At 37.3% G+C, this 17510-nt stretch overlaps 2 protein-coding genes across 2 annotated transcripts; one reads left to right on the top strand and one right to left on the bottom strand.

Annotated features, from left to right (window-relative positions):
- The first annotated feature begins 111 nt into the window (after positions 1 to 111).
- On the top strand, positions 112 to 4471 carry LOC112575283 (endoplasmic reticulum chaperone BiP). Its single transcript, XM_025257014.1, has 7 exons — positions 112 to 267; positions 852 to 1027; positions 1311 to 1790; positions 2039 to 2193; positions 2465 to 2700; positions 2938 to 3087; positions 3348 to 4471. The coding sequence occupies exons 2-7, from the start codon at positions 867 to 869 to the stop codon at positions 4173 to 4175; spliced, it is 2010 nt and encodes a 669-aa protein (XP_025112799.1). The 5' UTR covers positions 112 to 267; positions 852 to 866; the 3' UTR covers positions 4176 to 4471.
- An 877-nt stretch (positions 4472 to 5348) lies between these two features.
- LOC112575110 (endoplasmic reticulum mannosyl-oligosaccharide 1,2-alpha-mannosidase-like) lies at positions 5349 to 17470 on the bottom strand. The gene is made up of 11 exons (XM_025256692.1): positions 17210 to 17470; positions 16454 to 16717; positions 15971 to 16132; positions 14310 to 14388; positions 13855 to 14046; positions 13223 to 13371; positions 11824 to 12012; positions 11156 to 11340; positions 10570 to 10693; positions 8657 to 8851; positions 5349 to 8375 (listed from the first exon to the last, which is right to left on the bottom strand). Exons 1-11 carry the CDS (start codon positions 17297 to 17299, stop codon positions 8043 to 8045), a joined length of 1962 nt encoding a protein of 653 aa, XP_025112477.1. The 5' UTR covers positions 17300 to 17470; the 3' UTR covers positions 5349 to 8042.
- Positions 17471 to 17510: the final 40 nt, after the last annotated feature.

Raw genomic sequence — 17510 nt, 5'->3', positions numbered from 1 at the left:
TGTGCAGTAAGTTTACGTGTCCTTCCCTAAAAGTAGCATCTAGAAATTACGTTGGTGTGCATTGACCAATCAAATCACTAGTAGTGTGCTTACGTTGACCAATCAGAAGAAAGCACGTAGCACGTACAGACAAGAAGTACGTGTGGAAAACACCCCATATATTTAGGCACCGGCAGGCAGTCGTAACTGTCGAAAGTTCAAATCTGAGAATTTTGGTGGAAGTATCAAGGAACCAACTGCACTATTGGCAACAAAGCGACTGAGAAGGTAGGAATGTGTTCTGTTGTTAAAGATCTATATATTATGTTTATGTAAATTGATTCGGAAATTCTCCCTGCACTGGCTTCAGACATCCTCGGTTTTTGACAAGCTCCCATATTACCCATTACTGGCTTGGTGATTTACTCATTTCTTTTCACCTTCTTAGCACCCTGAACTTTGCTGACTAATAATAACACAAGCAAAGAGAAGAAAAAGCCCACATTGCTTTTCAAAGTAGAAACGAGCATTTGCAGACGTGTACTTCGATAAGAATGGCTTGTGACATATTGACGGTTCCATATATGATACATCATCAAAAATAACTTCGCCGACAAAGCTGCTGTTTCACAAAATCCTTTCCTTATTGCATATGAGCAGGAATGAGTAGAAATAGGTTAACAACATGTTTGTCTGATACTTGTATGCCTGTATAGTGTATCTACGCATAACACAAACTAGACCAAAAAAGTAGAACTTTACGATTTCATGTCGTAGACCGATGCGTATCCGATTCATCATTGCTATACAGCCTCAATTTTAAATGTAAATTAAGTAATTTGGCTATATTTTCTTGACTGTTATTCTTTCAGGGAGACGTATTCAACATGAAGCATTTCATTGTGTCGTACTGCTTCTTAGCACTCATTTTGAGTGCAGCATGGTATGCTAAAGCAGATGAAGATGATGACGATGGAGGAAAGAAGAAGAAAGACAAAGAGACTGTTGGCACAGTTATTGGAATTGATTTAGGAACAACATATTCATGGTAAGCTGTGAAGACAGGAGTAGACAGTGGGGTGTCTGATTGTGGCTATTGGTTGATTTAGATGGCGGGCTTACAACAATGGTACTTGTGTATTTCTTGGCAAAATTAGAAAAATATGCAGATATGAGGATGCTTTAAGTAGAAATGAAACACAATAAAGCATTTTTATAACTGAAGGATAGAGATTTATTACAGAAGTGGTAGGGGTTCTGTACTACTAAAAAAGAGTGGATTCATGTTGCACATCATTTGTTCATTCAATTGCATTATTAATGTGTTTCAGTGTTGGTGTGTTTAAAAATGGACGGGTAGAAATTATTGCCAATGACCAAGGCAACCGCATCACACCCTCATATGTTGCCTTCACACCTGATGGTGAGCGACTCATTGGTGATGCTGCCAAGAATCAGTTAACATCGAATCCTGAGAACACCATATTCGATGTCAAACGGCTGATTGGTCGCACATGGGATGATAAGTCTGTTCAGCATGACATCAAATTTTACCCCTTCACTGTCATCAACAAAGGCAACAAGCCTCATATCCAGGCCACCGTGAGTGGTGAAACACGTACCTTTGCACCAGAAGAGATCTCAGCTATGGTGTTAGGGAAAATGCGTGACATAGCAGAAGCCTACCTAGGCAAAAAGATCACAAATGCTGTTGTTACAGTTCCTGCCTATTTCAATGATGCTCAGCGTCAAGCCACAAAGGATGCTGGAACCATCGCTGGCTTAAATGTCATGCGTATCATCAATGAGCCGTAAGTTAGTCATGATGTTTCAGTGAAAAGATCAGTGTCTTGATGAAGACAATTTTAAATAGAAAATTCTTAGATTGTTTTTAGAATAAATGTGTGTTGTTTAACCAGGAAGGAATAGTTTAAGATTTCAGCTACTGTGAATGTGTTCAAATTGCTTGAACTGACTTACAAAATGAAATGACATAGCATTAGCTCTGTTAAACTTTTGTTTCCATGGGTTTGTGAAAACAGTCTTGTGTTTTTTACAGAACTGCTGCTGCTATAGCTTATGGTCTGGACAAGCGTGATGGTGAGAAGAACATCCTTGTGTTTGACCTGGGTGGTGGCACTTTTGATGTGTCTCTTCTGACAATTGACAATGGAGTTTTTGAAGTGGTGGCAACTAACGGAGACACACATTTGGGTAAGGTTTTATTTTCATCTTCTGATAGCTAATTTGTACATTTTGTAAAGAGCACTTTAGTCGTGCATGTACATATCATAAATTATCTATACATTAAATGAATCCATGATGTGAAGATGAAACGGATAGCTTATTTTTAACTTAAATTTGAAGTCTGTAAATTTTGCTAAGAAGTATTCATTTCCGAAAGTGCAGTTCAGCATTTAGGCATTATTTTGACATGCAGTTTTGTGGAGTGAATGAAAATATATTTTTGATTTTGTGTCATTAGGTGGTGAAGATTTTGACCAGCGTGTAATGGACCACTTCATCAAATTGTACAAGAAAAAGACGGGCAAGGACATGCGAAAGGATAACCGTGCTGTGCAAAAGCTGCGTCGTGAGGTGGAGAAAGCCAAGCGTGCTTTGTCTTCCCAGCATCAGGTTCGCCTAGAAATAGAATCCATCTATGATGGAGAAGACTTCTCTGAACAGCTCACACGTGCCAAGTTTGAGGAGCTGAACATGGTGAGTTCCATTGAATTATCCAAACAAAAAATCCAGCATCCTATTTAACAGCATAAGAGACAGCCATAGCTGCATCAAGAAGAGAGCTTCCATGTATGTTGAAACCCAGAACTAGTATGCTCATTTTCACATTTTAAAACATCTTGCTTTTATGTTAAAGAGAATCTGGGGTCATTTTTGAAACAAGCTTATTTTTGGCTTTGAAGCCCTCTTAACAAGTTTGTTGTTATCTTTCAGGATTTGTTTCGGTCAACTCTAAAACCTGTAAAACAAGTTTTGGATGATTCCGATTTGAAGAAAGAAGACATTGATGAGATTGTGTTGGTAGGAGGTTCAACTCGTATCCCTAAAGTGCAGCAGCTGGTGAAGGAGTTTTTCAATGGAAAGGTGAGCTGCCTCATTCTGTTCAGTTATAACTAACCCAGGTGTGCTGCATTCTTTAGTCGGTGTTTTAAGTGATACATTTATTAGTTTTGGTGAATGCTGTGCAAACTCTACTAAGGCTCGCTCACTGCCCTCATATGTTTGAACTGTGGTCGGTGTTATTTTTATACAGAAACACTTGCATTATACACAGATCTATGCTGGATTTTTGTCAGTGGGGACATACTGATGCTTACTTTTTTTTTATTTTCTACTGTTTCCAGGAGCCCAACCGTGGTATTAATCCTGATGAGGCTGTGGCATATGGTGCAGCTGTGCAGGCTGGGGTGTTGAGTGGAGAAGAGGATACTGGGGATCTGGTGCTGCTTGATGTCAACCCACTTACTTTAGGCATCGAAACTGTTGGTGGTGTCATGACCAAACTCATCCCTAGAAACACTGTTGTTCCTACCAAGAAGTCACAGATTTTCTCAACTGCTGCTGATAACCAGCCCACTGTCACCATCCAAGTATTTGAGGGTGAACGCTCCATGACCAAGGATAACCATCTTTTGGGCAAGTTCGATCTGACCGGCATCCCACCTGCTCCCCGAGGTGTCCCACAAATCGAAGTTACCTTCGAAATTGATGTAAATGGCATTCTTAGAGTTTCTGCTGAGGACAAAGGCACTGGAAACAAAAATGACATCGTGATTAATAATGATCAGAATCGTCTGTCACCCGAAGACATTGAGCGCATGATTAATGATGCCGAAAAATATGCTGATGATGACAAAAAATTGAAAGAACGAGTTGATGCTAAAAACGAATTGGAGAGCTATTGCTATTCTCTCAAAAACCAGGTAGGTGACAAAGAAAAACTAGGTGCCAAGCTGAGTGAAAGTGACAAATCAAAGATAACTGAAGCAATTGATGAGGCCATCTCGTGGTTGGAGAGCCACCAGGATGCTGACACCGAAGACTTCAAACAGAAGAAGAAGGAAGTAGAAGAAATTGTACAGCCAGTCATCAGCAAACTTTATGAGGGAGCTGGTGGTGCCCCACCACCATCTGGGTCTGATGAGGATGATCAGGAAAAGGACGAGTTATGAGAATGCATAGACTAGTGAACTTGCTAAAAAAAAATTTCAATTATATTGCTGTGAAGGATACATGTCGGATGGTTGTATGTTGTGAATTTGTAAGTGTAATGGATGGTTACATAGGATTCACAGAAGGGACAAAGGGAGATGTCTGAATGTTTAAAAGAAAGGTGTGACTGGTTTCATGGACTTTTCATTTGTACATAATAAAATAATATATCCATTAAGAATGTGTGGTGGTTTCAATAATGTACAAACTACATTTGGTTTGAACAATTGCTGTTAATAAAACATCATCATATTCATTAAATTGTTGAAGTGTTATGTTGGTGAGGAGTTGGCCTGCTTTTGTGAAGAAATCTTTTATACTAAACTTGGCTAACACTGGGAAAAGGTTAGATGGTCTCCATTCAAACTCTAAAAGTGGATTTAAAATGAGCATTAAAAATTTGTTTGGAAAACAACAGGATGTGAATAGTTCATACTGAGTGAGGAACTGCAGCAGCTTGTTCAAGTTCCTACCATTTCTTGCAGGATTTTCACTTTGAATCCATAAAAAAACAGGTTATTCATTGTATTATATAAAATGCTGAAGCAAGTGAGGAAACGCCAATCTCTGGGAGAGTAAACAAAAGGTGACCCTGCTACTTTTTCATTCCCTGAAATGTTTTCTGTTTCCAATATTTTTCTGCTGTACTATGCAAAGTTCAAAACAAAAAAGTCTAATTATTGATGGTAAACTGAATGATCTAAAGTGAAACCTTATAATGCTAACCACCAATTCTACATCATTCGAGCGGAGTTTGAAGGCAACGTAATTTCTTTTTGGCTTCTGATGTGGTCGAACACAAAGACCATAGCGAAATGATCACAACACAAGGATACATTTTTGTAAGATGTAATTATGTATAAAAGCAACAGTGAATACAGACCAGCGAAATGCTTAGACTGATTAACGAACTGAGTATTAAAAACATCTTTGAGCAGCAGTCAAAATGTACCAAAGCCTTTTATTGATATACTAATTGAAAATTTCAACCCTCACAGACTGAAATGCCTATTGTGGCAGGGCCTGGGTATTTTCTAATTACCATCACTAAATTTGAAATTATTTTGAAAATTTTACTTTTCAGTTCTAGAGAAGGAATTACTGCATTCAAAAATGGATCAAAATTCTCCATAGATCTGCATACCTTTTATTTCTTATATGGCATCAAAGTTGAGTGTAGGTGACTAAACTGATTATCATGCAACAAATATCAACAAAAATGTTTTAAAATGATTTTTGCCATGCACATGAACAAGTGGACCTGTTGAAGAATTTTTACATCAATAACAAGATGCTGTATACACACATCTGAGACATGGATACATGGTACTGTTCCTCTCTTACAATACTGAACAATTTCATAAGCCCAACCCTGGAGTTGAAACCTGAAAGTGGGGAATACTTCCTCCCTACATCCTCCCCTCTTTCTGTCACTCAATACTCTAGTATTGCAGTGGCACAGGAAGATGTTCAGCTTTTGGTGTTGGTGGGCAGAGGGGCTCCATGCTGACAATAAACGATGTTCACATACTTGCCCCCCCAGCATCTTTTTGAGGGGGCGGCTGGTTCCTACACCACTGATGTTGCACTGGGGCAACCATCACCGTACAGTGTTACTTCTAAAATCATTACCTGAAAACAATAAGCTCGCATGTTTGGGGACAGGTGCACAAAATGTAAGTATAAACATGGATGAACATGCATACATTTACCCAGACTTTGAACTATTTTGAAAACTGACACATTTCCAGGCACCTCTTTTGAAAAAAAAACAAAAAACAACAACAAACAAAGAAACAAAATTCTACACCAAAAGACTGAAAGAAAATTGATTTACTATCAGTTAAAGTGTATCTTCTCAAAATTAAGTAAGAAATTATGACAAAAACTAAATTTAGAAACAAGATTAGCCTGTTAGAAGTTCAAAACATTGAAGATGACTTAACTAGATGACAAATGCAGCTTAGTTATGTCAAACTTATATTTATAAACTCCTTAATGTTAGAATTAAACACCCTTGCTAAAGATGTCACAAAAAGAAGGCTTGGATTGGTTAATGCTGTTTATTGTGTAAGAACAGATGCTGATGCATTAAACATTTACCAGTTTACAAACTAACCTGATTGTCTAAACATTTCTCAACAGCTAGTGCTTGTCATGTTAACAGAACCCTTAGAGAACCACAATGGCACCAGCTTAATCTGCATTTAAAAAAATACTAATGCCCCAAACTTGTTCTCACGTTCACAATATTTGTTTTACACTTACTCAGACCACACAAATCAGCAGCTTGGGAGGACAAGGGATTTTTTGTAAGGACTATTTCAGATGATTAAAGGCAAATAAACTTATGAAAGATGAAGACTAAATTGCGTTTTACACATAAACAGTCTCAGCTGCTCAGACTATAGGTTGTTGGTACTTTTGTTCCTGAATCCCTGAATACATGTCTTGCCAACAACACACAGTATCAATTTTTCTTCAGCATAAATAGTAAAACAAACAGCACATCACCATCAATGCAGACTAAATATTTTGCACTCATACATAAAAGTATGATTCTGTGCACCTGTTATACAACCCACACACACATACATATATACCCAAACAAGCATGATTTGTATAGGCATACATGTACAGTGAATTTATATATTTATAGCTAAAGAATTGCTGCAAGGTATACACAGATGATTTGTTTTAATAATAATCACACAGTGCATTTGTATAGCACATTTTCCCATCAAAGTGGGCTTAAAGCACTTTTCATACAACATACAAGTGTGCACGAGCACTTTTTTAGGTGGGCCTCAAATGCACACACACACACAGCATGCAGCACACACATGAACACACAAAGGGTGAAGGGAACCAGAGTACTTGAAGAAAACCACTGATGGTCATCCCTGTAAATAGGTATCACAAACAAAGAAACCCCAAGGAAAGATTTGAACCCATTGCACCGGATTCTCTTTCATTCCAAGATATTCTATGACTCAGACACACTTGCAAGATTCAAACATGCATAACTCTCCCCTTCTATAAGAAGTCCTAATCTCCATTTTAATGACATACCTAAAGTAGGCTTGCCTCATTAATGTGTGCTTCAAATGCTTTTCATTGATCCTAACACATATCAATTATGTTTACCTGTGTATTCCTGTGATAATCTAATAAATCTATAAGCAATGTGATAATGACAGTGATCGTCTTTATTAACTTGTCAGCAACTTTGATTTATGTTTGACTGGGTGAGCCTATAACTGTTGACACTCGAATGCACACAAGTAAACCATCATACACATTATGTTCTTGCACACCACATTCTGAAGACAGTAACTTTCTCTTTCCCTTTTTTTAAGAAAAAAGTTATTTATAGTTTTTCGTGTACTTTGGTATCAAGACATACAAATATTTGATTTAAACTTCAAATTAATTCAACGTAAAGAAGAAAAGAACTGGCATTTATGCCAAGCTAGCAACCAAGGCTAAATCTGGCCAGGCAGCCAGCCCTTTAAAGAGGTGACACAAGCTAATAAACAACAGCAGGCCTATGACAAGATCTGAACCTAGGACAACAATTATTCCTGTATTTGTAATAAGTGCCTGGTTGCTGCATCATTAGAATACATTAAGTCTATGTAAATATTCAGGGCTAACAATAATATAAATGCTTAAACAATGTTCAAAAAATTCAGAGCTTGCTTTCAAGATTTGTCTTCACTCATTTATGTTGTTGCAATTCTATCTCAAACATCAGCAGTAAACTAGAAAACCACCACCTACCCACAACCACAAGGTCAGCGAAGAAAAATAAGTGCTTCTATTTTTTATGATTTTTCAATTGGTAAAGGGTGTCCTTCACTATTAAAGACATAGTCGTCCAAAGATATTAAGTTGGGATCATCACTAAACAGCAAGTATAGGTATTTTAGTGTTTCTGCCAAAAAGAAACTTTCCATCTTGTCTCGGAATCGTGGATTTGTAGCATCTTTCACGTTGTGAATGGATGAGTAGCCAGCATCAGGAACTTTTGTGTGTTTCTCAAAAGCTAGGAAAATTTGCCACCCCCATTCCCGATATTTTTGTTCACCAGTTATCCGGTACAGCACAAAAAGACTCTCCACTGTCTCAGGTCGCAAAAGGTTGTGGGCATCCAGTGGCTGTAATACACATTACAGATGAAAAAAAAATAATTCAGTGAGTTAGAATAAATCAATGTGAAAAAATCTAAATTTGTGGTTTTGAATATAAAGAAAACAATAAAGAAAATCACTGACAACAAAATTATTGAAACATTTACAGGCTGAAGAATCACAAAGAATGGCAACAAAAGACTGCCAGCCAAACCAAAAATACAAATTTAATAATTTATCTTTTACAATTTGACTCTGTGAACCCCAACCCTTTCATTTATTTGTTTAATGCCGGTAATTATCTTTACCTTTACAATCAAGTCTTCCGGTGCATCAGGAGCCAGATTGAAATATGTGATCTCTGGTGCTAGTCTGGTTGGCATACGGGAATATGTCTGGTAACAGGTGTAGGCAATGTCCTTGGCCAGCTGCAGGTGGGACGCATCTAGTCCATTATGATACCCAAGGGCAAGAGTGCCGGGTAAGAAACACACCAAGTGATCCTGCAAAAAAATTAAAACTGACAAAAGGACAATGAAAGCAAAGAAAGATTTTAAAGATTGAAAAATCTGAGATGATGACAAATGATAGTGAAGGTAAATGAGGATTTTTAAAGATTAAAAAAAAAATGCTATCTTGATCAGAAAGGGAAAGCAGCATGTGAAGCAATTAATTCATTGAAGGCAGCCTGAGAAATGAGCAAGCCCCTTAATGACACTGTCATTAATCTTTTCATTTGTCAAGTAAAAACTATATCACCGGTCAATTTCTGGAGACAGATGCAGTCATCTTCTACAACTTAGCTGCAAAGTGAAATGGTGATGGTAGTCCCATGACCTTATAGTTGTAGGGAAGTGAGGTGTTTGAACCTTCACTTTCCTAAAAGCCAGATTTATGAAGGCGGTGCCTATCTTCTCTTCCTCGCTGTCGTCTTTCTCTGCATGTGGCATCAGTTTATAGGGCTAGCTGCCTTGCCATGATGTAGCCTTAGCACACCAGTCCCCCCACCCTCCTTGATGTCTTACTGTCCCCAATCCTTTATGGCAGTTATGTACCCACTCTACAGCTGAGTCAAGAAGAGGAGGTATGATGCATAATGCAGGTATTAAGCCACCTAGTGTATGCACCTTTGAGTCTGGATGCCATCGGTCTAATGGGCTGATCACTTTCTCTTGGTTGTGAGATGGGGAGTGGTTGGTCATGTTTATGGTGAAAGAGGAGACCATCTTCATCAGAATACCTCTAAATATGCTTTAAACTATGTTATGTAACAACCAGCTCGTTCTATTTTCAGACATATCTTTTTAAAACTTAAATCTTATGAATAAAGCAGAATGGGTCGGGCATTGTTTGCAAGCATGTTTAGTTTAGTTTATTCCGTGTTGCTCCTTTGTGGAGCATTGGGCCACAACAACACCTTGCCAGTGGACCCGGTTTTGGGCAGCCCCTTCAGCTGGGCCCAGGTGGTTCCGATGCCCTTTTCAAGGTCTGTTGCAAGCATGTGTGTGTGTGTGATTTGAAGTCACACTCCATGCAAATCCACACTGTTTGTCTGTTCCTCGCCAAATTTGGTCGGAATATTCCTTTTCTCCACAAAGGTCATAAGCTATATTTGGCTGATGTACGAAGCTCTGTACATGTTTATTTTCCACATTCTGAGAAGTTGCAGGTAGCTCCAAAAGAAAAAAATACTATGTAGAAAAAAATGTCAACACCTCTACTATGCAAGACAAACTTAGAAAACATCCAAGTTTGAGAGAGCATTCAAGAGAGAGAGAGAGAGAGGAGCCTGCTTCTGTCCTCCATGACTCCCTCCTCTTCTCCCATTACAAAAATGTTTGAATCTGTTATAGTCGGGAGGAGAAGGGATAGGCACCCAGGCAAATTACCAACTTATCTCCCCTTGCCTCCTTTCCCCCCTCTCCCTACTTCTGTTGCCTGCAATGAACCATCAACCTCAACAGGTTATTAAAGGATGGAAAAAGAGCAGTAAGTACAAGTGTACAAAAGTCTTATTATTTCTCTACAATGTAGCCATGAACATCAACATCATTAAGCTTGACTGAAATGAAGTGGCAGATTGAAAGCTGGGAATAAAATCAGTTGGAACAGTTTGAAGGACAAATCTAGATGACAATTGGTACCAGGACAATGTCAGGTACTCATACATATTATTAATAAAATTGCAGCATTCAGCTGCATTTGAAATACTAATACTAACCATCTTTGGACTGAAGTTGCGACCACTCAGGAGCTCACCAACAAACGTCAGTTTGCTGGGCTCCGATTTCCGTACCAGCTTCTCTTTAATTCCATTTACTGCCTCAAGATAGTCCTCTTTGAATCTGAATTAAATAAAGGCAGCAATGTGTGACATTGATAATTTAATTCTCACTTTCTGAACAGTTTATGAAAATGCAAAATGTTGAATAATTTCAGTTTAAGAAACTCGGTCACAAAAAAAATATCTACCATAATGGAAATTACTACTTTTAAATTACAAGCAGTCTATATGCATGCAAAGAATCAATGTTGATATGAGTTCTAATAGGAAAAACCCAGGTGAGGATTTAAAGTAGCAACTGAGGCCCAAAAGCACTCCTGGAATGAAAAGATCTTACTTTAAAAAAAATAAAAATGAGAAAAGTGCAATGTACTTCAAAGGCAAATCACAGAGATCACACCCCATGTTATGTTTAGTTATCCCGAAGACTCCATCTTAAACAACAATTATTAACACCGACTTGAAACATTTTCCCAAAACACAGAAGCAAAGGGAGGTAGAAAGAAAGGGGTATGAGCCTTACACATCAAGTTTTTTGCCGCTTTGTATCCACTGCTTCAGAAGGTATTCATAATAACTATCTCCACGAGCTCCTACTGTTATGGTAGACTGTCGGAATTTGCCATCATTGGCATTGATGAATATAGGAACCAGACCTTGCTCCTTGGGCAGCTCATGAACGTGCATAGATACCTCATGTACCACGTCCTACAATGAAGCAAGTGAAATCTTGAAAGTTCAGAAATGCATTGTCTTTGACGATATATTAAGTACTGCACTGAGTCTAACATGATGGTGACATGAATACCATTAATATAAAATAGCTAACAAGTCCTTTATTGCATTTTGTAGTTATGAAAACGTCAACAAGAAAAACACAAAGCTTCTACAGGAATTTCTCTGTTCCTCTCACTTCCACAAATTTCAAATAACTGTGTCTCCTGCACTGGTATTTAAAGATGATTCTTCCTTTGTCAAATAAACTGTAACCAGCTTGCAAAAAGCAAAAACTGCTGCTACAAAATCTAATTTTGCATGAATGTTGTGTTATCATAATGTAAGCACTTAACTCTGATTACTGATTGGATATTACTGATTAAGTATGGTAGAAAACAAAGGTATTCTTGGCTGATTCAGCAATACCATGGTCCTCATTGTCCAGCTGGACAAACAATGATAATGACAACTCACAGCATATTTTGATTGACCAGTAACCTTGGACAGGTCTCTGAACTCCAGCTGGATGGTCGTGACTTCTGAGGTGCTGCTATCAGGTCCCCAGCGTGGGGGATGAGCATTTCTTGTCATCAAGTTCACATCGGAGTATGGCACTTTTGATTTGGAGTTAAAACATGGAAGTAGTCTGTCTGCTAGCTCTATCTAAAAAGGGACAGCAATGTGGGTCAAGATAATCATATGTGCACACATTCTCTCGATGAACATATGCCACACTCCTGGATCATGCTATGCCTAAAACTGTTTAGTTAATACAAATAAAAGCTCGTTTTAAAAGCATTGTACACAGTTATAGCACAGGAATACCAATGTATAAAGTACATTTATATGTATAAAGCATTTTAGAAAGAGGTTGGCACATTTCACCACAGGACTGGGTTTTAAAAGAAAATAAGGATGAAGAATAAAATCTACATCTCAAACCTAGCCATTTCCAAATAGATTGTAAAGCGAAAATAAAAAAGTGTGCATTTTCCATGCATCATTTTTTCCATATTTTTGAGATTTTTCCCATGTAAGCCATGCCCTTCATGACTGCATGTTTTTGTGGATTTCTTACGGGGAAGAATGTCATTTGACTGGCATTTCAGTGCCATGCACAAAATGTTTAGTTGCTCCCTTTTTTTTTGGCTGAATGTACTTCAGTGTACTTCAAGTCAGTTGCATATGATTTATGAGAGGTCTGCTTTTATTTTTAGCACCAGAGGAAATATTGGTACTTGCAACCAAAGATCTCTTAGCAACTTTCTTAGGTGGGGTGGTTGCAGTCCAGATGTGCACACGATGCATTGGAAATGGTAGAGAGTTAAAAATGGTGGACAAGAATCTAGAAATGGACATTGAATGAAATGGAAAAATCTTGTGCCCTAAAAATCTGTACAGTAAGTTCCAAAATAATACTTTTGTACTTTCCAGATTTGTTCATAAAAAATCTAAGAGTGTATGTGTTCTTGGTGAGAAAGAGTACTATTATTGTAAACCTTTCCCTATAAACTGTGTCCCATATTCATGACCTTGTGTGGAGAGCCTGGCCACATGCTGAGATTTCATGATATACAAGCATATTTTTATATACAAAGTGCAGTATAGGCAAAGATGAGGAATAGAGGACTGAGTGTGGAAGAAATTGCTAGATTAAAAAAGGCATTTCTCTATGATGTAGTTCTGAGGCCAGACTTCCAACAGTTTGAGAAAAAAAAAAGGGCGACATAATTCCATATGGTGGAACCAGAGAAGATGAAGGTGATTGTTTCTTTCTCATCTGATTTGTGTTTCTGACAGGAGGTCAGCATAAACAGATGTGATTGTGACTCAATGACATGCAGTTTTAGATGTAAAGCTTACAGTCACTTACAGCTCGCTGTTTGAAAATCTCTTCTCCAGTCAGATGAAAGGTGCTTAGAAGTGAGCCTAAAACACGGATGGTAATTTCAAACAAATTCACATCTTTGGAAATGGAAAAGGTCAGTTTCTCCTCCACCCACTGTTTGGCTACATCAAATTCTGAAATGAACAAACACATAAAACATCAATACTATACATTATATAAAACATTTCCCAAAACATACAAACTTCCAATTTTTACAGATTCACAATGTTACATTTTTTTATAATAAAAAAATCAGTTTTTATCTTAAATCTGGATTTCACAACAGCTGATCTACTAAATGACAAAAGTTTCATTTTTGTTGACATAATTCCCAGTCATGTATCTTTAGACTTTGCACTGACATGATTCACAATTACTTTTTTGTAAAGCACAATTATTACTGCACTCAAAATGCCTCATTATGTTTCTAAGCTTCAGTACTGAATTAACTGCTGACAGCAACAATAAGTTCTACATTAGGACGCTTTCTGGCAATTTAGCAGGTCTAAGAATAATTTGCTGAAGAAGGAAGCCAAACTTGCTTCCAAATCAACACAACACTCAAAATGTAGTGAAGGTCAGAATACTAGGATGAATGCAGCAGATGTAAAATATACCTTCTTTAAGTCCCATTATGACCATAGTGTCCAGAGCATCCACCAAAGTAAGGCCAACTCCAAACCACTCAGATGAGGTCTTGCTAACTGGACGTAATTCATCATGACCCCACGAGTATTTGCGATAAGCATTCCATGCATGGAGAAAGGCATCTACAACAGCCTGTTGTTTTTCATTTCGTTTCTTGCCAGCTTAAGAAAAATTTGAATCAAAGGTGAAATTAATGATGATATAAAACTTTAAATGAGCCTATGGGCCAGGACCTACTAGTGTAGATTTCCTTTATGTTACAACTTTTCACTTTTAGATTTTCTTGTGGTAAAGAGCTATATTTTAACAAGCAAAGGCAATGCTTTTTAAAACAACTCTTATACATTTTACCAGTTCAGAAGCATTAATCAAAAGTAATAATCTATGTGACTAGGTTACCATCATTGCTAAATACTTAACATACCAGCAAAGAAATCATATTTGGACACAAATACTTTAGGACCGTCCTTGGCTTTGTCATCTGCCCCAGAAACAGGAGGTTCCTATCCACAAAAAAGAGAATAAATCAGCCCAAACTAAACCATTTCTAGAATAATTCTCATGCCACTTGGATAACAGCAACAGCAAATAAGAGCAGCAAATGGTTTGTGAGAAACTCAAGTTTGCAAAATGATATAATACTGGGGCAGTCAACAGCTGAAAGGTGAGAGCATTAATGTCCAAGTCCAGAGGTATGTACTCTAATAGGCACACTTCCCCCACCTGCCTGGCTCTATGGAATCAGAGTTGGTGAAGCTAATGCAGCAAAGAAAAGGAGATGGGCCTTACCCTTACAAAAATGCTGGTCCCAAGAAAACTCCCACCTCAAGCACTTTGTTCATCAACAACTAAATGGTGCAGGGACTACCTTTAACTTTTCACTTTTCACAATTTTAAAAGTGCAAAATGAAAACTATAATAGTGAAAATTATGTCATTTACCATAAAAAGTGGCTACTTTTGTCAAGTAGACCTTGATATGGTGTATGAGAGTGCAGTTCAGCAGATATAATACATTTAATTTGATATACTACCACTAAGAGTAGGCTTTAACAGAAAATATAAACTTTGCCTACACTAACTGTCAGGCATAAGAGAGGGCTAGATCCAAACTTTAAATCTTGGATGATGAAATGTATAACCAGACTGCAGAGACAACTCTGGTCCTCCATTTTTTGTCTAAAGGATATCTTTTTAATAATTTATGCATTTATTTTGACTTTATAGACTTGTTGGATAACAGACTGTCCATTCAGTTGTTAATCATATAGCACTACACTTTCTTTTTCCTGTTCCACACTTTATCCCTTCTCTTTCTTGTCTCTTGGATGGTTTCTTCAATTTCTCCCTATCATGATTATTATTAAGGCTGGGATATAGTGCTATATTGATAAACATTATTATTAAAAGTATTTACACTATGTAACACTCTCAAATGGTTCATCATTAATAACCTGCTCACAGTCCTTTGTTTTCCAGCTGATGTGTCTTACCCACATTCAGTTCTAAATAAATGTTTTGTTTTGTTTTTTTACTTCAGGTGACAAATTGGTCTACATTGGCACGGTTTTCAGAAGCTGCATTATGTACAAAAGATGCAGCCTACCATGGCAGAGGCATCGAGGACTTTATGATAACGACAGGAACTGTTATCATTTTCAAACCTCTGGTCTGCTTTGTATAATAAGAATGAAAATGGCCCAATCCCATGTGACATCCCAGTGAGTGTGTGGATAAGATGTATTTGCTACTACAGTTAGTGCAGTCAGCTGTGCAAGCATCAACCCTACCTGGTAATCAAACAAACCAGCATCTGTCAATAATGTAGTAAAGTACTTATTTTAAAGATTTTCATGGCTTTAACTCTTTGGGTTATAAGGTGTGGCTGAATTGTACTGAATACATTGGAAAAGTCAAAGAATATGACCCTAACATACGCAGAGCTTTTACAAAGCAAAGAAACTAAAAATAAAGCTTAACTGGTGGAGGAACCATAAGGGCAGTTCACTCTAAGAGGACATGCAGAAGACAAGCAGTTACACTTTAACAGTTTATGCAGAGTAATAGAATATAAAGAACTACTCACAATCTGCTCATCTGCCTTCTTTTGATTTGCTTCATCGACTGGTAGGTCGATGACATTTACAAGTTCTTGTTTCTTGGGAGATTTTTTGTCATCTTCCCCAATTCCCAATTTTTCTTCCTCCACTATTTTCACAACTTTGCTTTCTTTATCTTTTCTTTCACCCTTAATAAAATTAAATATAGTAAAATCCTCATGTTAATGAAATGTTTTCATATGATTATAATAATTATCAATATTAAATTTAACCATTCTCCTTATGACAAGAATAAAGAAATATTAAAAAAATTCTTTCTCTATTATGAAAATACTAAGTGTGAGGTAAAAGTTGAAAAGACTGAAACTCTTATCAAGTTATGCCCAATCCCAGCCAAGATTGAAAGATTTTTAGAATGCTATTAGTCACACAAGGAACATCTGGGCAATGAATCTTAAAATTGAGCAATAAGGATATATGTACTGCAAGATAGAGATATATGTTTTTACCATAAAGTCCTTTAGTTCTTGCTGAGCCTTTACATTCAGCTCTTTCAGTTTTTCTGCTTTCAGAAGGTCCATCTGATCCTCATCTTCCACCTTCATTTCTTCCACACCATGCCTAATTTTCTTACGACCAACCACACTGTCCACTTCTGAACCATCTTCCAAGTTCTCCAGCATCACAGGAATGAAATAAGTTACACAAAGTAGCCCCAATACAGTGCATGTCAAAATCACTGACCTCTGAAGGCGAGACAGACGCCACCATGACTGGAAAAAAAAAAACAAACAAAAAAACGGCAGAAAATAAGCTGCAATTCATAGTAAAAAAATCAGTCTGTTTACTTTTTTGTAAAGTCTTCATCCCTTTGTTGTAAGCACTTTATGTTCATTACAACTTGATGATAGGTTTATTCGACTATAAAGTTATACTGAAACTAGTTTAATTGAAAAAAATAATAAATATCATATGCTAATACTATATCGTGTTTAAATTGTTGTGTGTGCGCACGCGACAATGTGCATGTGCTCATTGTCTGTGTAATATCATCGCTATCAATCCCTGAACATTGGAGGCAGTAGAGGTATCAGCGGTTTTCTTGTTATTGTTTTGTTTTAATGCAAACTTCATCTTCCTTTCGGTCTGTTTTGCCTTTAGTCAAAACAGATCTAAAAGTCTGTCATAACTGACACGCCTTCCCATCTGTTAATGAGTGAATCTCTATAAATTAGCTTATTATACATCATTACTCCAAAACGTACCCGAATAATGGACTGTTTTTTCCGTTTCTGTGCATCTTCAGGGGCATTTATTCCAATATTGAGAGCTGTAAAATCTCGACGACTCAACATTTTTCCTTAAGTTTAACAAACCACACCTCTGTTACAGTTTTTCACTCAATCATCATGAACGGATAGGCTTTGGATCTGCATGTTTATCACACGTTCACAGTCACATTTATAACAAATGATTCCTTAGCTATTACACGAAAAGAGAAGAAACGTTTGTTTCTCAGCCAAGCTATAGTTTATTAATACAGCCAAACAAGAATCGTCATATATG

This window comes from Pomacea canaliculata, linkage group LG11 (assembly GCF_003073045.1).
Source record: "Pomacea canaliculata isolate SZHN2017 linkage group LG11, ASM307304v1, whole genome shotgun sequence".
Classification (NCBI taxonomy): Eukaryota; Metazoa; Mollusca; class Gastropoda; order Architaenioglossa; family Ampullariidae; genus Pomacea; species Pomacea canaliculata.
Note: the sequence above shows the minus strand (reverse complement) of the source record. Positions and strands in the feature narration are given on the sequence as shown.